Here is a 22,861-nt window from a genome sequence, read left to right on the forward strand (position 1 = left end):
GTGTGAGCCAGTTTGTTAGAGGAACAAAAAGTAGCAAGTGAAGTCAGTGTGGGACAAGATTGCACATGCTTGGAGGATAATGACAAACAGGCACGTACACAGCGAGAGCGCCGAGAACGAGCTTTCTGATTGGTGGAGACTTCTTTTGCTCCCCGTCGCTATCACTTTTAGCGACTTACAAAAGAACCGGGACCTTTGTGTTCCGAGAAATGTTAGGGAAATTTCTGCTGGTGTGGCAGAGGAAAAAACAAGAACCAATAAAGGTGAGGATGCATCCGTTTTGAGGAGTGGAAATAAAATTAGTTCTGAGACTCCCCCTTGTTAACCACTTGCATAGAATTCTTCTCATGGCATCAGCAACTCCTCAAATTTGATCTTTCCTCAGACCATAGGTGAACTAGGATTAGGAGTCAAGGAAAGATTATCCTGAAGCAGAGTTGATAAGGTTTGATTAACCCAATTTAGATCTGTCAGTATTACACTCTGAGGGTTGCTGCCATTCCAAAGTATTGATATTATATTTCTACATTCGTACATATGTCTTTTACTTACATAATTTTGATGCCTTTTTGAGACCATCCTCATATGGAGAATGTGATAGTAGGATTAGGAAGTCAAGGAAGATTATCTAGAGATTTATAAGGTTTAATGCTTAATTTAGATATGTCAGTGGCAGTTGCTGCCACTTCAATGAATGAAAACATTCTACAAGTGTAGAGACACATTTACCAATTCTCACAGTCCTAGGGGGCATTCCCATATGTGTTCTCTTCCTCTTCCTCTTTCTCTGCTATAGTAATGACATCTACCTCAACGTTTTTGGTTTATTTTTCAGATCAAAAAACAAATCTGTTAAATGCTTAGCACAATGCGAAGCACTGGTAACTATTAATTTGTGCTTTATTAATGCTTCCTTCTTTCCTTTATTCTTTATTGCTAGATTTCTCCCCATATTCCCTACCTTTTTTTGAGTGAAATCAGGAATTACTTTTTCATATTACAAATTATTTTCCAACCTAGCCTATCTAGATAGAGAAACATGCTCTTTTAATACATAGTTTAATTTTCCAGCTCCTGACAATCCTAGAAAACTTTATTGGACTCAAAAATTGACTGGAATTTCCAAGTGTAATTTCCAGTTGGGGAGGAAGTACATTAATCTCTGCAAAATACATTGTCTATGAGGGTTATTTGAAAACTCATTATTTCAACCAATCGAATGACTGTGTCATTGCTCTTGCATTTGAAATCGTTATTGCATGCAATTTCAAGGGTTTCAAAAGGAACTAGTCATCTATTCAAGTTTCCTTTCTGCTGGCCAATTTAAAAATTTCTTCCTAAAACTCTTAGGGTTCTGTGTTTTCTTAACCCAGAAATTAATGGTATCTAGGGCTCTTTCAATTTCCAAATGAAAATATCCTTGAAAAAAAATCAAGATGGAAGAGTAAGAATCCAATCCAATCATTTTGCACTTTACACAGTCATTATGATGTCACATCTTGCCCCTCTCATTAATTTCAGAAATGTAAAGGAGAATAAGGAGATGCTATGTCTTGTAGGCCAGCAGGGTGGATTAGGGGAGGTCTTTAAGGCTGAAAGGAGGGAGAAAACAATTTTAGAACACAACGTTTTTGCAAGGTGGAATGTTTAAAAATTATCCATGCTTTTGGCTTTTCTTCCCGTGTTATTTTTGCCTTGTGAATCCAATTCTTCCTGTGCAACAACAGAAGTGTTCGGTTCTGCACACATATATTGTATCGAGGATATACTGTGACATTTAACGTGACTGCTTGCCATCCGGGAAGGAGGTGAAGGGAGGGAGGGGAAAATCGGAACAGGAGTGCAAAGGATAATGTTGTAAAAAGTTACCCAAGCATGGGGTCTGTCGATAAAAAGTTATATTTCAAATAACTAAAAAAAAATTATGAAAAACTGCAAAGCTTTTATTTAAAAAAATTGGGGACCCCATGAGCCATTCGCTGAATATTTTTACTAGGACACATCTCCCCTCCCTTGTCTCTGCAAGATTTGGACTGGGTTGCTGACAAGTTGGAAAGAGTGGTTTGCATCAAACCTTTGTTTTGAGACTCCCTGAGATACTAACTGCTCTGCATTTTGCTCGGACATCTCTGTCTCTCCTTGGGCTTCTTTGATCCTTCCCACATCGAGGACGGAGTAGGTGAAGAGACAACCGGAATCCTCCCACATCGAGGACGGACTAGGTGAAGAGACAATCGGAATCAAGCCCCCTGCATATGTTCCGGCCATCTTGCCCGGACTGGGGACACTTTGGAACTCCTCCTTGTCCGTTTCTCTTTCTCGCGCCTTGCTCAAAGAGAGCAACTCGTGGAGGCGGTGCTGGTGGTTTTCTGAGAAGGCGATCGCCCTATGGATCTGTGCTGAGCAGTGGAGCGCCCCCATCAAAGAGTCCTCGCGAGAGAGTGGGGCTCCTGGCTGCAGTAACGCCGAGTTTCGGTCTTACTTCAGGCAACTTGGTTCTGGACGAGCGGGGCAAGTTGCTTGAGTAGCCCAGCCTCCAACAGGTGGCTCCTTGCAAATGAATAGAACAGCACCTTGATGAAAGGGGAGCTGTCCAATACAAGGGAAATCCGCTGTTGGAGGGACAGGAGCCAAGCCGAAAATAGCACGTCGCTGTAGGTTTACGCCAATGGCAGAAGCCTGAGAAGGCTGAGGTGTGAATCTGGCAGCAGGGCTGACATTCTTTGGGAGAAGGCGGATTTACACCTCCTTGACGTCCAGGAGATGGAGCAGGAGGGCGCGTATAAAAGGGCAGCCTCAGCTGCTGGGCAGATTAGGAGTCAAGGAAAGATTATCCTGAAGCAGAGTTGATAAGGTTTGATTAACCCAATTTAGATCTGTCAGTATTACACTCTGGGGGTTGCTGCCACTTCCCTGAGACTGAGAAAGCATTCTACAGGATGTGAGACATGTGCCAGTTCTGTGATCCTGGGACATTCCCATAACTGTTCTCTCGTAGTGACATCAACCTCAATGTTTTTGTTTGTTTTTCAGATCAAATAAATCTATTTTTTCAAACTATCTTTGTGGTTACTGATTAAGTGTCAGTCTATTAATTTGGAAGCAATTCCAAAGTATTGATATTATATTATATTAACATTTTCTTCATTTGTACATATGGCTTTACTTACATATTTTTGATCCCTTGTTGAGACCAGTTGACCATCCTCACATAGAGAATGTGACAATAGCATTAGGAGTCAAAGACTATCCTCGAGCAGAGTTTATAAGGTTTAATTTATAAGGTTTAACCCCAATGTAGATCTGTCAGTATTACACTGTGGGCCGGGTTTGCCGCCACTTCACTGAGATTATGAGAGCATGTTATTTTATGTAATGTAATAAATTGTTAATGTATTTATTACATATGTTATTACGAAAGAACCATTTTAATGCATTCCAGTTCCTGACAATCCTAGAAAACTTTACAGGACTCAAAAATTGACTGGAATTTCCAAGTGTAATTTCCAGTTTGGGGGAAGTACATTTTTATTAATCCACGTGAAATATTTGTCTTTGTGAGTTATTTGAAAACCAATTGAATGACAGTGTCGTTGTTCTTGCATTTGAATCGTTATTACATACACTTCCAAAGGTTTCAAAAGGAACTAGTCATCTAAGTTCCCCTTCTGCTGGAGAATTTATTTCTTCCTAAATTCTTCCTCTTGAGCTTCTGTGTTTTGTTCCTAGCACATAAATTAATGGAATCTAGGCCTCTTTCAATTTCCAAAAGAAAATAGCCATCAAAAGAAATCAAGATGAAAGAGGATGGAGAAGGAATCCAATAATCACTTTTCTCTTTACACAGTTTCCCCCTTTCATTAACTTCAGAAATGTAAAGGAGAATAAGGAGGAGCTATGTCTTCCAGGCCAGCAGGGTAGGCTAGGGGAGGTCTTTAAGGCTGAAAGGAGGGAGAAAACAATTTTGGAGGAGGGAATGGAGATTGGGATGGATAATCAGGATTGGAATATCTGTATGCTACAAGAAATGAGGAGCTGAAATGATCTTAGAAAGTCAGGAAAATATTTGCCCAAAAATTTCAAGAAAACTTTCAGAATAACAATGTTTTAATAATGACATTAAAGGGTTGTCATTATGGTTATTATAAATATATAAATTAAAAATAAAGAACAAAAGGAGAAAGACGCTATCGCTTTTAATTAGATTATCTCCTGGATTTAATTTTTAAAAATTTAATTATTTTAAAAGAACAGAATTGAGAGAACTTGGTATGAAACTTTTGTACTGAAGTTCCCTTCAGAACACTCGGCATTTTCTTCCTTTTAGTGATTTGCAGGCTCTGGAAACGGTTTCCATATTGCAAGTCTTTAAAACCTGGGCACGGGGAAAATGCTGCACAAAACCATTTTGATCATACAAGGCGGAAGGGAACGCGGGCCTGCCCGGGAACTGGGCAGAAGTGCAAGTTGCCTTGAGAACCGGGACATATTTTCGGCCTTTTCCCTTCCCCTTTCATGCTTTGCTTTGCTTACCAGCAAAAACCATTGCTCATCTGAGATGGCTCTCTGGGAGGGGAGGGAAAGGGAGGAGGGTGGGTGGGGGAATGGCAGGGGAAATTGTGCTCATGGACAAAAGCTACACCTCAATAAAATTTGTTGCAAAAACCCTCCTGGCTTTGTTCATTGTACTCTTTTGGGTTTTCTCGGTTTCATTCTGGCTAAGGACGAGCTTTGCCATCTGTGTCACTTCCAAGTACTAGAGTGGGAAGGGCAACATTAGCAACCCAAAGGAAGACTATCCTGAACAGGGAGGTAAGGTAGGATTGTTGAGGAACTCCTTTGCCATGTGCCTGGTCTAAGTGCCTGGCACAGGGGAAGGCCCAACTCCATTCAGAGCTTCTCAAAAAAGACAATGCATTCAGTGAGGGCCCAGCATTGACAGCCTCTGAACTTCTGATCCATACTTTCTACTCCATCTAGCCAGAGCAGAAGAGTAAATAATTCCTACCTCAAGAGGTTGCTTTGAAGAGCAAATGAGACAATGGCAATCAGTCTCCGCAAAGCCTCAATCTCAGACAGTTATGAAGGGGTGCTAGTGTTTAGATCTCCTCCATTTCTTTTCCTCCCTCTTCTCAAGTCTCTTCCTCTCTTGACTCTCTTTGTTTCTCTTTGTGTCATATGTTGGAGGGAGGCAGATCTATTTTCTCATAATTGGAGCCTACTCTAGGCCCCAGGAGAAGTGGGTGGGAAGGATATAGGACACAAGATGATTGTAATGGGCCACAACTCTGGAGAAGTTTATTTGAAACAAGGATTCTTACAATAAGGTGTTAACTCAGTGGAATGGATAAGACCAATGGTTAATTAGTTTAGCATGATGATTGATAGTTCTCTAATTCAGCATAATTGAATTAATCTTACAACAAATAATGCTATTATTAATAAACATACTCAATATGATGAATGGATTTAATTGTAGTAGAGTAGTGCCTCTCAGTCTCCTTGTATCATCCTCTCACAAGAGGAGAGCCATTCTGGGTTAGATCTCTGGCAGCCACTGTCAGATGGCTCCCATGTGTTCCAACAGATGATGACTTTGTGATTTATTTATTTTCCATGATTAGCAAGGTATGCATAAAAGATTGACAGTTTCATGGTCAACTATCCTGTCTTCATACCATGTTAGTCCATAAATTGAAAAGAACAATAAAATGAAGGAAGTGTTTTGGAGCTCCTTCCAAATCAGGATTCATCTATGTTGACTTTCCTTCCTCCAAGGGGATGAGCCCCTTGACTCATCCAGATCAAAACCCACAAAACTCTTCCATTGTTTGTCAAAATTAAGGAAAATTACTGCTACCCTTTACCTCGAATTCCAGTGGGCCTCTCCAGAAAGAAGACATCACCAGTCTGGTTCATTCTAGAGAAAGGCATGCAGGCTCAGGGAAGCATTCTCGGTCCCTCTCCAGGAAAGGAAACAATGCCGACAAATTATGCTGGAGAATGTGGCCATGGATCAAAGGCTATGCCAATTGCTTTCATTTCTTGCTAAAAGGAACCAAAGCAGGACCTTCCCCATCTTCCACAACTCTGACAGCATCTCTCCTCCTCAAAGGAGGTTTTAGAAAGAAAAGACTTCTTTGCTTTGTCCATCACATTCCTTGACTTATGAACTTCACTCTGCACAATCAGTTCTCTCCTCCTTGGTGAACCAATGAAATGACTGGAGCATGGACGAAATTCAGGGTCAGAAATATTGGAGGTCGGGATGGGGTAGACTGCGGGGCTGGGGATGGAGGAAACGATGATGACCCCAGGAGAAATCCAGAGTTGCAAGGGAGGTCAAATAGAGAAAGATGATTGCGGAAAAGGCCAACTGTTTGACACAAACACAAGCAATGCAGCTAAAAGTAGACAATCAACACAGGATGGGGAAGAGAAAACACTTGCAGCAGCCCTTTTAGAAATTATCTCAAAACATTCTTCTTTGTCTTGGGGGAGGGAAGGAGGAAACATTCGCTAGATCTGAAAGATTGCTCAAGAATATGAAGATGTGATTCTCAGAGGAGGGAATAAAAGTTAGCAATAGCCACATGGAAAAGGGCTCTGAATGACTGGCCAGTAGACAAATACCCATTGAAGTGATGCCCCTAGAAATACTCTCTCCAACCCATCTGATTTTTGGAGAAGCTTCGAGGATAAAGACAAGTCCTGAAGGGCTTTGGCGAAAACGGGCTCTCTCGTGCCCTGTTGTTCATTCTGTGAACCGATTCAACTTTTCTGGAATATCAGATGGAAACACGCTTGCAATGCATGTCAAATGGAAATGAGGCAAAATTCTGTTCCACATTATCACCCCCAAACTTTCCTGAATCCTTGGGGGGAAACTTAGGAGGTTTCAGTAACACTGTTCCCATGTTCCTAGTGTAATACCTGGCAGAGGGGAATCCCTAAACTCCATGGAAATTTCAGAGCTTAGAAAAAAGAACACGTTCAGAATCTCAGATGTTGATGATCCACCATTGACTAACCTCTTAACTGCTGTCCACTTCACTTTCCTCATCTCTCCAGTGGCAGGAAAGTCAAAAGTCAAAGAGGTCATTGGCAAAGGCTCAGTCTCAGGAAGCAGTGAAGGAGGTGCCAAGTATTTCCAGTTTTCCTCCCTTCCTTTTGTTCTTCTTATCATATTAACCTCCCAACCTCACTCTCTTTTTTCTCTTTCCTTCCTTCCTTCCTGCCTGCCTGCTTTCCTTCATTTCTTCCCTTCCTTCCTTCCTGCCTGCCTTCCTTCATTTCTTCTTTGCTTGCTTTCCTGTCTATCTGCCCCTTGGCTTGCTATCTAGATTTCCCTTCCACTTTTGTCATTTCTTTTTTCCCTTTGCTTTTGGCTTGTCTTCCTTCCCTGTCCTGAATTCTGTCTGCTCTGCAGATGCCACTTGATAAGATTCCAGAGGCATTTCTTTTTCAAACTGCTGGGAGAACTTATTGTAAGGAGAGCAGTGGTTGAAAGAGCATGCAGCCCTTGATTATTGCTTAAGTTTCATGAAAGCCCAGCCTGCAGGAAGAGAGAGGGAAAGGCCCTCTGGCTCCAGGTAACTTGGAGCCAAATCAAATTTCTGACCTAAATGTCTTTTCTGAGGTTTACTCAAAAATGTCAACTCCCTGCATTTTTTTTGTGAGGATGCATCTGTTTTGAGGAGTTCTGAGTCTCCCCCTCATCAACCTCTCAGGGATAGAATTCTTCCCATGGATCAGAAACATCTCAATTTTGATCTTTCCTCAGACCATTAGTACTTGAGACTATCCTGGAAAGTTGTTGAGTTAGTAAGCCTCCTTCAAACTCTTTCCCCATCTGTAAAACGGGCATAATTGCATCTATTTAAATAGATCATTATCCAACGAGCTGATTTAGACCAGTTATACAATGAGTGATGGGGAGAATCAACTACACCCAGAGAGAGGAGTGTGAAAAGTGAGTGTGGTTCAGAACATTGTATTTTCACTCTTTTTGTTGTTGTTTGCTTGCATTTTATTTTCGTTCTCATTTCTTTTTCTCTGTGACCTGATTTTTCTTTTATATCAAGAAAATTGTATTAATATATATGCATATATGGGATTTAACACAGAAAATAATAAAATAGTTATGCAAAAAATAGTTATCAAATACAACTAAAATCACATGTTTCAAGGGACATTAGTCAAGCTTACAATGCCACCTCATTGATATTGGTTATCAGCAGAGACACAGCTGTGTCTGGGAGAAGAATGAGGTTTCTGAGTCATTGCTAGGTTATTTGGCCTTGAAATGATCATGACCCTTTTGAGCCATTGCTTTTGTATTTTTCTTTGAAATGATCAAGTCCCTTATTAAAAGGCACAGCACCAGGATCAGTCACATTCATCCTGGCGCGTGCCACAACTGCTTAGACTTCAATGAAAACCTCTTCCCTCAACTGAATCCTCTACCCTTCCCTGGAAATGCAGCTACATCCCTCAGTACTCCTGATGACGATTCTTCCTGACTGCAGAGTTGCCCTTTTCTTTCTGTCTTCCTCTGGGACCTTTCTTGTTTTTTGGTTTTTTTTAATTTTTCTGTTTATACGTGTGCATTAATTTTTAGTACAATTTCTTTATGAATCATATTGGAAGAGAAAAATCAGACCAGAAGAGACAAATCAGAAAAGGAAAACAAAAGAATGGAATTCTCTGACATCACTGAACATCTGAGAAGAGCAAAGTCTTTCATCTTTGATGATCATACAATCGTTTTTTTTTTTTTTTTTAAAGCTTTTTAACTGGTGCATTTTGGTGCACCAACAGCCCTGAAGTCAAGAGGACCTGAATGCAAATCTGTCCTCAGGCACTTAGTACTTCCTAGTTGTGTGACCCTGGGCAAGTCACTTCACCCCAGTTGTCTCAGTAAAATAAAAGTTTGCTATTTAGAAAACATATGCATAGGTAATTTTTCAACACTGACCCTTGCAAAAAGTGCTGCTCCAAATTTACCTACCTTTTCTCTTACCTCCCTAGAAAGAAAATAGTCCAGTACATGTTAAATATGTTTAAATATGTGCTAAATCCAATATATGTATACATATTTATAGTTCTCTTGCTGCCCAAGTAAAATAAGATCCAGAAGGGAAAAAAACTGAGGAATAAAACAAAACGCAATAAAACATCATCAAAAAGAGTGAAAATGCTATGTTGTGATCCACTCTCAGTTCCCACAGTCCTCTCTCTGAGTACATATGGCTTTCTTCATCAATAAACAATTGGAATTGGTTTGAACCACCTCATGGTTGAAGAGAGCTAGGTCCATCAGACTTCAAAGGGTCATACAATCTTGCTGTTTCTGTGTACAATATATATGTGGTTCTGCTTATTTCATTCAACATCAGCTCACGTAAATATTTCCAGGCCTCTCTAAAATCAGCTCGTGCATCAATTTTCATGCGACAATAATATTCCATTACTTTCCTATATCATAACTTATTCAGCCAATCGCCAATTAATAGGCAACTACTAGGTTTCCAGTTCCTTGCCCCTGCAAAAAAAAACTGCTACAGACATTTTTGCACATTTGGGTCCTTTCCCCACCTTTATGTTTCCTTGGAATACAGGCTTAGGAGTGGTACTGCTGGATCAAAGCAAATGCAGTTTTATTGCCCATTAGGCATTGTTCCAAATTGCTCTCCAAAATGGTTGTATTGGGACCTTATTTCTTGATGCCATGGCTGCACTCCATGGACTTTGGGATTCTTCTCTTCCAGGGACTGGGAAGACTGAGAATAATTTGACTCTATCCATTGAGTAGCTGGTAATTGTTTAGTCTAATAATCAAAAACGGTGAAGCCTGAGCCTTGTCTACATATCCCAGATTTGCTGCCATGCAGCTATCAGAGCTGCAAGAATCTGTATGAACATTTGATATGAAAACTCTCTTCACTGCCTACAAGCCAGTAGTCCTTCATTCCCTGAGATTTTGGCACTTGACAGATGCTTAGAAGACTGCTGAGATAAACTAATCCAGATTAATGGTTTCTGGGGAGTAAATAATTGGATTGCCCTCAAGAAGTACATCAAAATTGAAGTTGACTGGATGACGTGTTAAGGATAGAACTGAATGGAGAGAGGAACGAAAGCCCAGAGGGTGTGGAGGGAAGGGGATTCATACTTTCAAAATGTAATTAGGACAGGGGAGGAGATCCCTGGGGAAAATATATAAAAGACTAGCACCAGCTGATTTTCATTGATTCCAGCTTAAAGAAGAGATTCCCACTGCAGCTGTGTTCCTGGCTGATCAACCTCTTGTGAGAACATCAAAGGTAAGACGTTTTTCCTTGCGGGGAAATAACTTTTTCTTTGTCTAATATGAAAATGGGAAGATAGCTGAGCAAGTGAGAGACAGAATCTGCTTGGGGAACTCAGAATCCTCTATAGAGATGATTAGAAATGCCTACTGGGTTTGACTCAATGCTTGAGACTCTCAATGCTCTCTGAGAATTCTCTGATACAGAGAAAGTCAACTTTCCCATCCACCCTAAACTTTAGTTTGCTGCTCTATCAAAATATGGCATTTCCTACTTGCAGCAGCATCATTGCCACAGTTTTTGGTGTCAGCTATATAAAGACAAATAGCTCTAAGCCAAGAGGTGAGGAGGGTGATAACGGGAGACCCAGGCCATTCAAGGGAGCAGCTCCTAGATTTCTCTCCTCTGCTAATTAGATGTGGAGCACCTGGACTAGCTGCCAAAGATATTCATAGAGAATTCATGGGAAAGCTCCTGAATCAGGCCCCAAAGGACATTAGTGTGAGTGAACTTTCTCCTAACGCAGCGGGCAGCCAGTCAGCCATCAGTATAGAGCAATTAAGCAGTATAAAGAGCCTCTATAGAGCCCTTCACACATTAAACTGGGGGCTGAAGCTGAAGGAGAGGCCTGGAAATGTTGAAGATGGCTGCTATGGGCAGTGAGATGACGATTCCAGACACAAGAGTTGGAAAAGGACTGGTCAATACTCACAAAACTTAAAGCAATTCTATTTTTCCATTTCACCAGGACATTTTCCTTATAATTTTGTTCAAAGTTGCACATGACGCTAGTGCATAGTACACATGACCCCTATCTCTAATGAAAATCCATTTCCTTCTTCATATTTTTCAGTCAAAACCTCTAGGAAAAGGAACTTTCTCAACATGGCAGAGATGTTTTACTATTTCAGAAGACAAACTGTAGAAAGAAGTGACAAAGTTGTGGAAGAGGGAGAAAAGAAAGAACTGCAGAAAGAGAAGGTATCAGGAAACCTCTCTGGAGACGATCAAGACATCTCCTCAGGCTCCATGGTGGCCATGGTAGTTAGAAGTGATCCAGAGAAGAGTAGAAGTGAAGAGAGCTCTGAGGAACAGTTCATCTTGGCACCCGAGTTTGTCCCAGGACATATGGAACACTTGGAAGATGCCCTCATGTGTCCTGAACTGCCAACTGACTACAAGACTTATGCCAGTGACTATAACAGCAGTGATGACAGTGAGGGTGACCATTCTATGCCTCCCCAGAAACAACTGCAGAAAGAAAATGAATCGGCACAGCTATCTGAAGACATGTCCTCAGGCTCCACGTTGGCCATCGATGACGCAATGGTAGTTAGTAGTGATCCAGAGAAGAATGGAAGTGAAGAGAGCTCCGAGGAAGGATTCATCTTGGCACCCGAGTTTGTCCCGGGACATATGGAACACTTGGAAGATGCCTTGATGTGTCCTGACCTCCCAACTGTCTACCACACGTATGCCAGTGACTACAGCAGCAGTGATGACAGTGAAGGTGACCATTCTAATGATGGCTACAAGAACCACGGCAGCAGCAGTGATCAAAGTGACAATCACTGCCATGAGGCTGACGGCAGTGATGTCTGCAACAATGACAATGGTGAGTAAGGAGAGAGGGTGCTGAGAAGGACTTTGGGAGGGCTCAAAATGTTGACAATGTGCTCCCATGGGAGCAAAATGAGTGAGACATTGAATCTCATAAGGAGCATCAAAAGGATTAGTTTGGAAACCATTCCAAAGTATTGACATTTTCCTCTCTTTCAAATATGTTTTTCCCTACATAATTTTGTTCACTTGTTGAGAACACTTGAGTGTATCCTCTCCTGACATAATCGATCCTCCATGTTCCATTTTTCTCTTTCACAGTCATCCTTCAGAAACAAGAAATGGACCCTGGTGACTTGCACCTTCACATCCTCCAGAGTAAGGTAGAATACAACTACACAAAGGTGGTTGAAGGAAATGGAAAATCTGTAGAAAGGAAAGAGGAGCAGGAAGAAGAGCACAAAGAGTCCAAAGCAAGAAGTCGATGGAAAGATCGGGAAGATTCACCCTCAGGCTTCACTTTGGTTGATGACATCTCCATGTCTACTTTAAGAGACCCAGAAATAGGTGCTACAAATGAACAGAGTTTTAATGAAGACATCTTTGACGTTCATGATAATCTTCTCTTAATTCCCAGTCCGGCTCTTGTTGAAAGAGTGAAACCTGAGCCCTGTGCCAGATGCTGTCCATGTTTTTGCTTTCCTTGCTTTCCCTGTTTTCATAGAGTTTGGAAATGGCTGGTGACAATTTTCAATGTGAGCAAGAAAGCGCAGGTAGCCAATGGGCACTCAGATTCTAGAGCCCGCCAGTGATTTGCAATGATGCTATCAAGGAGTTGATGGTGACAACTATTTGCACATTGATTTCTGGGGTTTTCCTTGAATTCTCTTCCCCTTTTTATTTTCTTTTTCCCAAGTGGCTAGCTGGGAAGAAGCCAGGTCTTGACACTAGGGAAGCCAGCTTCTCCCTTTTTGAGGTCACTTTTAAGAGGACTATAACTACATGTTCAGACCCACCTCCAAACAATAATAGTAAATGTAACAATTACACAGAAAAACTCATTCTCAATGAATGCCAATTTGAAGATACAGGAGGTTACTAAGTTTTGCTGACATTTCCCTTTCATCCTTTTTGTAACAGTCATTTTTAATTTGAAATGCTTGTCTGGGAGGGGATGCTGGAAGAATTCTGGTGACGGAGAAAAACATTTCAATAAAATCTATTTTTGCACACTATCTTTGTATGTGGTTACTGCTTCAGTGTTTTCTATGTGTTTCTGACAGTATTCGAAATAGGTATGGTCAGTCTGTATTAATTTGGAAGTTATTCCAAAGTATTGATACTATATTAACATTCATTTGTACATATGGCTTTACTTACATAATTTTGATCCCTTGTTGAGACCAGTTCACCATCCTCCCATGGAGAATGTGAAATAGGATTAGGAGGAGAATGTGAAATAGGATGAGGAGTCAAGGAAAGATTATCCTGAAGCAGAGTTGATAAGGTTTGATTAACCCAATTTAGATCTGTCAGTATTACACTGTGGGCCGGGTTTGCCGCCACTTCACAGATTATGAAAGCATGTTATTATAATAAATTATTACGTATGTTATTATGAAAGAACCATTATTTTAATATATCGTTTAAAATTCCAGTTCCTGACAATCCTAGAAAACTTTACAGAACTCAAATTGATTGGAATTTCCAAGTATAATTTCCAGTTTGGGGGAAGTACATTTTTATTAATCCACTTGAAATATTTGTCTTTGTGAGAAAACCAATCGAATGACAGTGTCGTTCTTACATTTGAAGAAACTCCCCCAAACCATCTTGGAAACAGAGCTCAAAAGGCCATATAAAGAGGTATTTGACTTCAGGTTTCACCCCAAATGCTCCAAATTTCCTTTAAAATGATGATAAATAAATCTTAGAGCGTTATTGCTCAGAAAAAAGATGGACTGAAACATTTTTCTCAACTTCCCATTAGGAAAGATCTATTGTGAGATAGGAGCACAGGAGTGGTACAGATCAAGCCAGCAAAGTCCCTGCCCTGGCTTCATGCCAGCAAACAAAGAGTAATAACTCTGAATCTGCTGTTGTCTTGGCAAAAATATAAGGTATAATTGGTCAAATGGAAGCTGATGGCTTTATGAGAAATCCAGATACCATCAAAATGTACATAATGAAAAGTAGAAAATAATGTGATCTCATTGGAAAAAATAATGATCCCACAGATCATTTTAAAATTATGGGGCTTCCTACACATCTTCCGGTACAATATTGAGGAAAACTCTTGGTATTCTAGACGGTAAAAGAAACAGAATGAACGCACTGATCACTGTCTGAAGAATTCAAAAAGGAAATGTCCAAAATTAGGGTTGTCAAATTCCAGAACTTTTAGGTAAATGGGAAAATATTACACAAATATCTAGAAAGAAAGAATTCAAGTATAGTGAAAAGACAATATACAAGATGGCTCTTTCTTTAAAGGATCAGAGTATTTGGATTGTGAATTTCTGTAGAGCCAAGGAGCTAGGATTGTAACCAGGAATCACCAGCCCTATAAAACTGATGATGGACCTTCAGGGAAAAGGTCAGAACTCGGGGAAATAGAGGAAGGAATCCCAAGTATTTTTGATGAAAAGACAAAAGCTGAACAAAAATTTTGATTTTCAAATACAGAATTCAGGAGAAGCACAAGTAGTTAATCAGGAAATGGAAATCATAAGGGAATTAACCTGATTTATCTCTTGACATTCTTACATGAGAGGATGATCCTTGTAATTCATGAGAAATTTCCCATTATTAGGGAAGTTAGAAGAGTGTATATAAACAGAGTGCAAGGCTGTGAATTGAATATGAATATGAAAGAATACTTTATGAAAGAAGTTACAGTAAATTAAAGGTTTGGTGGAATGTATTGGGAGAAAGGGATAGGAAGGAAGATGGCATAAATTATCTTCTATTAAAAAGGCAACAAAAAACATTTGATAGAGGGGAAGGAAGAAGGGGAGGGAGAGTGAGTGAATATTACACTCATTTGAATTGGTTCTAAGATGAAATAACACACACTCAACATAGATATAGAAATCTGCAAGGAGTAAAAGGGAAAAGGAATAAGAGCAGGGGCTAGGGTGAGAAAAGAGAGGGAATATTGTGAACTGTGTGGTGAAAAGTAAAATCCTTTCATGAGGGATAAACAAAAAAAATCAAATAAACGGGGAACTATATTAGCAATAGTCATTGTGAACACAATTTTGAAGCAACTTTCTTTGCTGCAGCCAGCTTTTCTCAAATGTATAGATAAAGGAATGAAATATATTAAAATATGAGCCAGTCCCCAATAGATATTGATAAACACATATGATATATGTTGAAAAGGCACTAAAATTAGGCAAATTCATCCACCTAAAACTAACACTACATGGCTTAAAACCCAAAAGGGATTAAGAAAAAAAGGAAAGGGAAATATACATACAAAAATTTGGTGCCACCTCTTTTCTTGGGGAAAGAATTGTAAACTGAGGGAATTCTCATCAAATGCAGAATCGCTGAAGAAAGTGTGGTATGTAATTGTGATGGAATACTTTGATGATTCTGTAAGTATGATGACCAGAAAAATCTGGAAGGATATACATGAACATAAGCAAACTGAAATGTAATGTGCACAAAGTCAAGCAATAAATAGAGTGGAGTGGTCACCTGCAAATAACTTTGCTTTTGCAACAACACAATGATCCAAAACTACTCTGAAGGTCTTTATGGTGAAACTGTTGATGTTACACAGTTTGTAAAAATATTATTTTTAAAGATTCTTTTTATTAACCCAAGGAATGATACACATATATTTCTCAACAAGATATTTCTATAAATATTTTGTGTAACTGCACGTGTGGTATCTCAATGGTTCTGGGGTTGGGGAAGAAGGGAGAGAATGTGGAAGTCAAAGCATTAAAAACAAGTTAAAACTATTGTTTTACATGAAACGGGGGGGGGTGGAATAAAGATATCAAATTTAAAAAAAAGAAGAATTCTTGCTCCACTGGAACTCCCTTTTGATTTTTGTTCTGTTTTGTGTTATTTTCCCATGATGTCCAAGAGAATCACAAGACATTTAGGGAACATCTCAGCCCAATAACCTTATTTGGAGGCCAAGATGGAGAGAAGATCCCACGATCATCACAGCTTTTAGACTCTGATATGTGGGGAGGAAAGAGACCCAGACAATGCAAAACACCAGCATGCTGAAAGTGATGAACTTGGCTTCATTGAAGGCATCGGGCAGGTTCCTGGCTGGGAAGGCTATGGTGAGCTGCCCAGGGCAAGCCCCATATGGCCCAAGGACACAGTAAAATGCAAAGGTGGAGCCCTCATTACATTTCAGATCTGAGCTCAGATATATACCCACACATCACAGTAGGAAAGAATCTGCCTGTTTGGTGAAGGAGACTTATCCAACTTATCCTGCCATGCTCTGTTTGATCAGAATCAAGGAAAAATAATAATACTTAACTTAGGTTGCCTCTTCTCTAGACCAGACTTCCTGTTATTATATAATCTGGCAAGAAAGATGCTACAAGAACCCTTTCTCATGATTCCTTCAATTAGACAGTTCAGTGATGTTTCCATAAGGACATCTAGAGTTAATTCCTATGCTCTTTGTAAATTGTTGTAAATAACCTTAGGTTTCATATTTCCTACTCAGTTCTGGACTTTTTTTTAATCAAAAATATTTGAAGGCCCTTCCTTTATTTCATTAGGAACCCAATTTTTTTCCCTGAAGGACTGAACTCAGGTTTTTGGGGTAGGTGATCTTAGTTGTAAGCCAGATCCTTTTTTCTCAAAATTATCCTATTCCGACTCTGATCTTTCAGTTAAGAAGATGAGGAATCTTTTGTCATTCTCACTGTGGCTCCAATGTATAGATTTGTTTCTTTCTACATCCTTGAACTATTTTCTCCTTCACCTTGGAGATCTAGAATTGGGCTAAAATATCTTTGGTGACTTCCTCTGGGTATCTTTTTCAGTAGATGATGTGCGGCTTCTTTCTTACTCTGTTTTGATATTCTGGAATGCAGGAGAAATTTACTTGATATTTTCTTGAAAGATAGAATCCATGTTCTTTTTGATTGTAGAACTGGTGTAGTCTCATAATGTTAAATGTTCTCTCTTCTATCTGTTTTCCAGTTCAACATTTTCCTTTTTTTTTTTCATTAGTGATAAAACTTTATTTTTTCTAGTTTCATCTTTAAATAATAGATATAGTATGTTACTAGGATCATTCTTAAATCATCTCTAACATGATAAAACCTATCAAATATCCCATTTCCCTATGTCAGCTCTCACAAATACAAACCACTTCCGTATTACCATGAGACATCATGGGGAAAATGTAGAAGAGCGCTTTCTTTTTTTTTTTTTTTTTTAATTTATTTAATAGCCTTTTATTTACAGGATATATGCATGGGTAACTTTACTACATGACCAACAATTGCCAAACCTCTTGTTCCAGTTTTCTCTTACCCCACCTCCTAGTGGCAGGAGTGACCAGTAGATGTTAAATATATTCAAAATATAAATTAGGCCACAATAAGTATACATGACAAAACCTTACCCGTTATTTGCTGTACAAAGGTCGAACTCTAAAATATTGGCCACAATTAGCTTGTGAAGGGAAATCAAAAATGCAGGTGGGCATAAATATAGGATTAAGAATTCAATGTAATGGTTTGGTGTCTCCCAGAGTTCTTTTCTGAACTGTAGCTGGTTAGAGTTCATTACTGCTCCTTTGGAAATGATTTGGTTGATCTCGTTGCTGAGGATGGCCTGGTCCATCAGAACTGGTCATCATATAGTAATGTTGTTGAAGTATGCCAGCCAGTCTCCTGGTCCTGCTCATTTCCTCAGCATCAGTTCGTTAACCAGAGATACTCTCCAGGCCTTTCTGAAATTTTCCTGTTGGTCATTTCTCCACAGAACAATATTATTCCATAATATTCTAATATACATAATTTATTCGGCGCATTCTCCAACTGGTGGACATCCATTCGGTTTTCAGTTTTTAACCACTACGAAAGGGCTGCCACAAACATTCGTTACCTTACCGGGTCCCTTCCCCTTTATAATCTCTTTGGGATATAATCCCATGAGGTAACACTGCTGGATCAGCGGGTATGCAGGTTGATAACTTTTGAGCATAGTTCCAAACTACTCTCAAAATAGTTGGATTAAGTTCACAACTCCACCAACAATGCATCAATGTCCCAGTTTTCTGCATCCCCTCCAACAATCATCATTATTTTTTCCTGTCATCTTAGTAATCTGACAGGTGTGTGGTGGTATCAGAGTTGTCTTAATTTGCATTTCTCTGATTAATAATGACTTGGAGCATCTTTTCATATGACTAGAAATAGTTTCAATTTCTTCATCTGAGGTGTCTGTTCATATCTTTGACCATTTTAATTGGAGAATGAGCGATTTTTATAAGTGGAAGTTAATTCTCTATATATTTTGGAAATGAGGCCTTTATCAGAACCCAACTGACTGTAAAATATTTTCCCAGTTTGTTGCTTCCCTTCTAATCTTGTCTGCATTAGTTTTATTTGGACAAAAAACTCAGTTTGGTATAATCGAAATTTTCTGTTTGTGAGTCAATATTGATCTCTAGTTCTGCTTTGGTGTAAAAGACCTTCCCCTTCCACAGGTCTGAGGTAACTATCACCTCATGTTCCTCTAATTTATTAATAATTTCATTCTTTATGCCTAGGTCATGCAGTTCAACATTTTCCATGGGGATATCACGTATTGTTTTCCATTCTTTTTCCTTTTGGCTTTTTCTTTTATTTCTCAAAGCATCATTACCTTCTACCTTCTTGGTTCAAATTTTAAAGGAAATATTCTTCTCAATGGTCCTCTATATTTCCTGTTCAATTTATCAAATTCTGATTTTTAAGTCATTTTTCTCCTCTATGTCTCTTTCTGTTTTCTTTTACATCTCTTTCATTTCTTTTCATAACTTTTTCTCTATCTCCCTTTTGAAAATTTTGAAATTTCATTTTGAATTCTTCTGTAGCTTTAGACCAATTCTTACTTATGTTGCAGATTTTGGATAAAGGAGTTTTGACTGTGCTATTTTCTTCTTAGTATGGATTTTTCATCTTCCTGTTCATCACAGTAATTTTCTATGATCAGAACCACTTTCTGGTGTTTGCCAATTCCCCGGGGTATTATGTAATTTTACCTGTGTATTAGAGTAGTGCTGTTTCCAGGGTAAAGGGGCCAATGGCTCAAGCTTCTGGAGTTTTGTAAAACTATTTTTAGGGAATTCTTCTGGGGAGCTGAAAGTTTCAGTTCTTCCAAAGTTGTCTGATCTTAGGAGAAATGTGTTCATTAATGTCCTGGCCTCTGTTCTGTTCTGTGAGGTACCACAAGCACTTTTTCCTGCCCTGTAGCTGTGAGAAGATCCATATTCCTCAATTGCTAAATGTTGTCGTGTGCTAGTTCTCTTCCTCACCCTCACACTGTGAGCCAGGAAGGTGCGCTCCATCTGGGTATTGGCAAAGCAACCGAGTCCTGTCCCAAGGCTTTAAAAGAGACCTCTGTAATACCTTCTGAGAAGCTCTTAAACCCTCTTAACATCCGTGTTCCAAGCGCTCCTCCAATGGCTGCCACGTCTGCTGTTTCTTCAGGTGCTGTGTATTCAGTGGCTGCTGTATTGAGCTCTTGCTTTATACTGAGTGCTTTGAATGTCACACAGATGGTTTGATAGTTTATCCTGGAGATGGGAGAAAACCACTGGAGAGTAAAAGGATGGGAGAGCCATGGTCTGGCCTGCACTTCAGAACAGTCCCTTCCAAGGCAGGATGGAGGGCAGAACGGGAGAGGTTTAAGGCACAGGCACCCACCAGAAGGCTATTGCAATAATCCGGGTGTGAAATCATCAGGATGTTCCAGGAGCAGAGAACAGGAGGGGAACATATTCGAGAGATGTTGCAAGCAGACCTTGTGGCAATATATTATATAAAGGGGGTGAGAAAGAATGAGGTCTTGAATGTGAAACTGAGATTACAAACCTAGGAAATGCAGGAACCCTGAGGGAGTCAGAGGGTCATTTCTGTGGCCAAGAAGAAACTCAGATTTGATCCCACCTGAAAATAAGAGCACAGGACTCCATAAATTCTTGTGTACAATTGCCTGTCCCTCAGGTACTACTCACTGATGAGCGAGCATTTTTCCTCTTTTTCAGCTACACGCCTACCTGAAGAACACCCAGTTTAAGAACGTTGTTGGTGAGCAGGTGTTTGTGGATGAACAAAGACACTGAGGCTCACTAACACCGTATGAACTATATATACGTCAATTATTACAAGTCTCATCTTCTGTACGTGGGGGACTTTATCCCAGAAGCTCAGCTCAGTCAAGAGTTTACAATTTGTGCAAATGTCATAGTGTGGGACCAACAGAATTCAAAGGTCAGACACATTTTTAATGTTACTTTATGCTCCTAAACAGGAAGAATCCTTGACTTATGTGGTGTACTCTCCATTACTGACAGGTGGAGCTGGGTGGAAAAATGGCTAGACTGTAAGCCCTGGTTCTATTTCGCTTGTCATAAGTTCATACCTGTTTTCATTCCCTGTTTTCTTTGTAGCAGTCCTCTTTAACATTTCTTACATCACTATAATACTTCATTATATTTATACACATCTACATAGGTATAAACAGAGAAATTTTGTTGCATATGTACATATATGTAAATTTATTCACAGATATCTATAAATATAATATGTATTTCAACAAATCTTCAGTTTAATACCATTTCATATTCCCATTCTTTGCCATTTCCAAAGAAGGCATAAATATATTTTAATTTGTATTTGTTTTCAACTTAAATAGGAAAGAATGAAAAAAACCTTTAACTTATATATTAAATCCTCTCTGTTGGGCTGCATAACCATGACTTTCCATTTCACATTGCTTCCTTTTTTCCTAAAAAAATGTACATATTTCTGTAACTGTCTATGTATGTATGTGTATGTATGTGTGTCGTAGTAAAACAAAGTATCTATTTCGGTTGTAGCACACAAAATGACAGACTTCAAAAGCGTTCTGTACACAGAACTGTGAACAGTATTTTCTTGGTTCAACTTTCTTGGTTCTTGGTTTTTCTTTTTGTTATTTGATGCAACTTCTAATCAACCAGGTCAACATGTCTTAACAGCACACCTCTATTCTCTCACGATTATATACACCACATCTTGTTTAGTTACAGTGGATAGAGCCCCGACCCTGCAGCCTGCTTGAGGATTTTCTTTTGACTCCTAATGCTATTGTCACATTCTCTATGTGAGGATGGTCAACTGGTCTCAACAAGGGATCAAAAGTATGTAAGAAAATATAATATCAATACTTTGGAATTGCTTCCAAATTAATACAGACTGACACTTAAGCAGTAACCACAAAGATTTGAAAAAATAAGATTTTATTGAAATGTTTTTCTCCATCACCAGAATTTCACCAGAATTCCTCCCCCATCCTCTCCCAGATAGACAGAAAAAGGGTGAAAGGGTGAAAGGGAAATGTCAGCAAGACTTACTAACACATCTTCTACACACACACACACACACACACACACACACACACACACCCCTCCTATATCTTCAAATTGGGGTTCATCGAGACCGTTTTTCTGTATAATTGTCACACTCAATATTATGTATTGTTTTGAGGTTGGTCTGAATTTGAAGTTTTAGTATTCTTAAAAATTCCCTCAAAAAGGGAAAGACTGGCTTCCCTAGTCAATAAACGCAGTAGCAGCCAGCCACATGGGCAGTAAAAGGAAGAGAATTCAAAGAAAACCCCAGGAATCAAAATTATTTGTCACCATCAATTCCTTGATAGCATCATTACAAGTCACTGGCAGGCTCTAGAATCTGAGTGCCCATTGGCTTCCTGGGCTTTCTTGCTGGGATTGTCACCAGGTATTTCCAAGCTCTATGAAAACAGGGAAAGCAAGCAAAGCAAAAACAAGGAAAGCAAGAAAAGCGAAAATGGAAAGCAAAAGAAGCGAAAACAGGGAAAGCATCTGGGGCAGGGCTCTGGTTCCACCCTTTCAACAAGAGCAGGACTGGGATCAGAAAAGATTATCCTTGAACATAAAGAAGATCTGAGTCTGATGAAGAAGACGTAGGGACACCATCAACCAAAGTGAAGCCTGAAGGTGAGCCTTCCGATCTTTGCAGCTTCTTGGCACACTCTTTGGTAGCTCTTCTTTCCCTGTTCCTCTTCCTTCTACAGATTTTCCACTTCCTTGGCTTCACCTTTGTGATTGTGTCTTCTACCTTACTCTGCAGGATGTGAAGATGGAAGTCACCAGTGTCCATTTCTTGTTTCTGAAAGATGACTGAAGAGAAAAATGGAACAGGGGTATCGATTATGTCAGGAGAGGATACACTCAAGTGTTCTCAACAAGTGAACAAAATTATGTAGGGAAAAACATATTTGAAAGAGAGGAAAATGTCAATACTTTGCAATGGTTTCCAAACTAATCCTTTTGATGCTCCTTATACAAGATAATGTCTCACTCATTTTGCTACCTTACTCTGCAGGATGTGAAGATGGAAGTCGCAGTCGCCATTTCTTGAAACGAAGATGACTGAAAGAGAAAAATGGAACATGGGTATCAATTACATGTCAGGAGAGAGGATACACTCAAATGGTCTCAACAAGAACAGAATTAATAAGGAAAACCATATTTGAAAAAGAGGAAAATGTCCAATACTCTGCAATAGCTGAAAGCTAATCCTTTTGATGCTCCTTACAAGATGATAATATACTCATTTTGCTCCCAATGGGGAACTTAGTTTCCAACATTTGAGCCCTCTGAAAGTCCTTCTCCAGCACCCTCTCTCACTTTCACCCATTGTCATTTGTTGTAGACACCATTGCCATCAACATCATGGCAGTGATTGTCCGCACCTGTTGTAATC

General features: G+C 39.5%; 1 protein-coding gene across 1 annotated transcript; it reads left to right on the forward strand.

The window, feature by feature from the left end:
- The first annotated feature begins 11,195 nt into the window (after positions 1-11,195).
- Positions 11,196-13,105, forward strand: LOC116422683. The gene is made up of 2 exons (XM_031961718.1): positions 11,196-11,925; positions 12,192-13,105. The coding sequence occupies exons 1-2, from the start codon at positions 11,196-11,198 to the stop codon at positions 12,680-12,682; spliced, it is 1,221 nt and encodes a 406-aa protein (XP_031817578.1). The 3' UTR covers positions 12,683-13,105.
- The last annotated feature ends 9,756 nt before the right edge of the window (positions 13,106-22,861 follow it).

Source organism: Sarcophilus harrisii, chromosome 3 (genome assembly GCF_902635505.1).
Source record: "Sarcophilus harrisii chromosome 3, mSarHar1.11, whole genome shotgun sequence".
In the NCBI taxonomy this organism is placed as follows: Eukaryota; Metazoa; Chordata; class Mammalia; order Dasyuromorphia; family Dasyuridae; genus Sarcophilus; species Sarcophilus harrisii.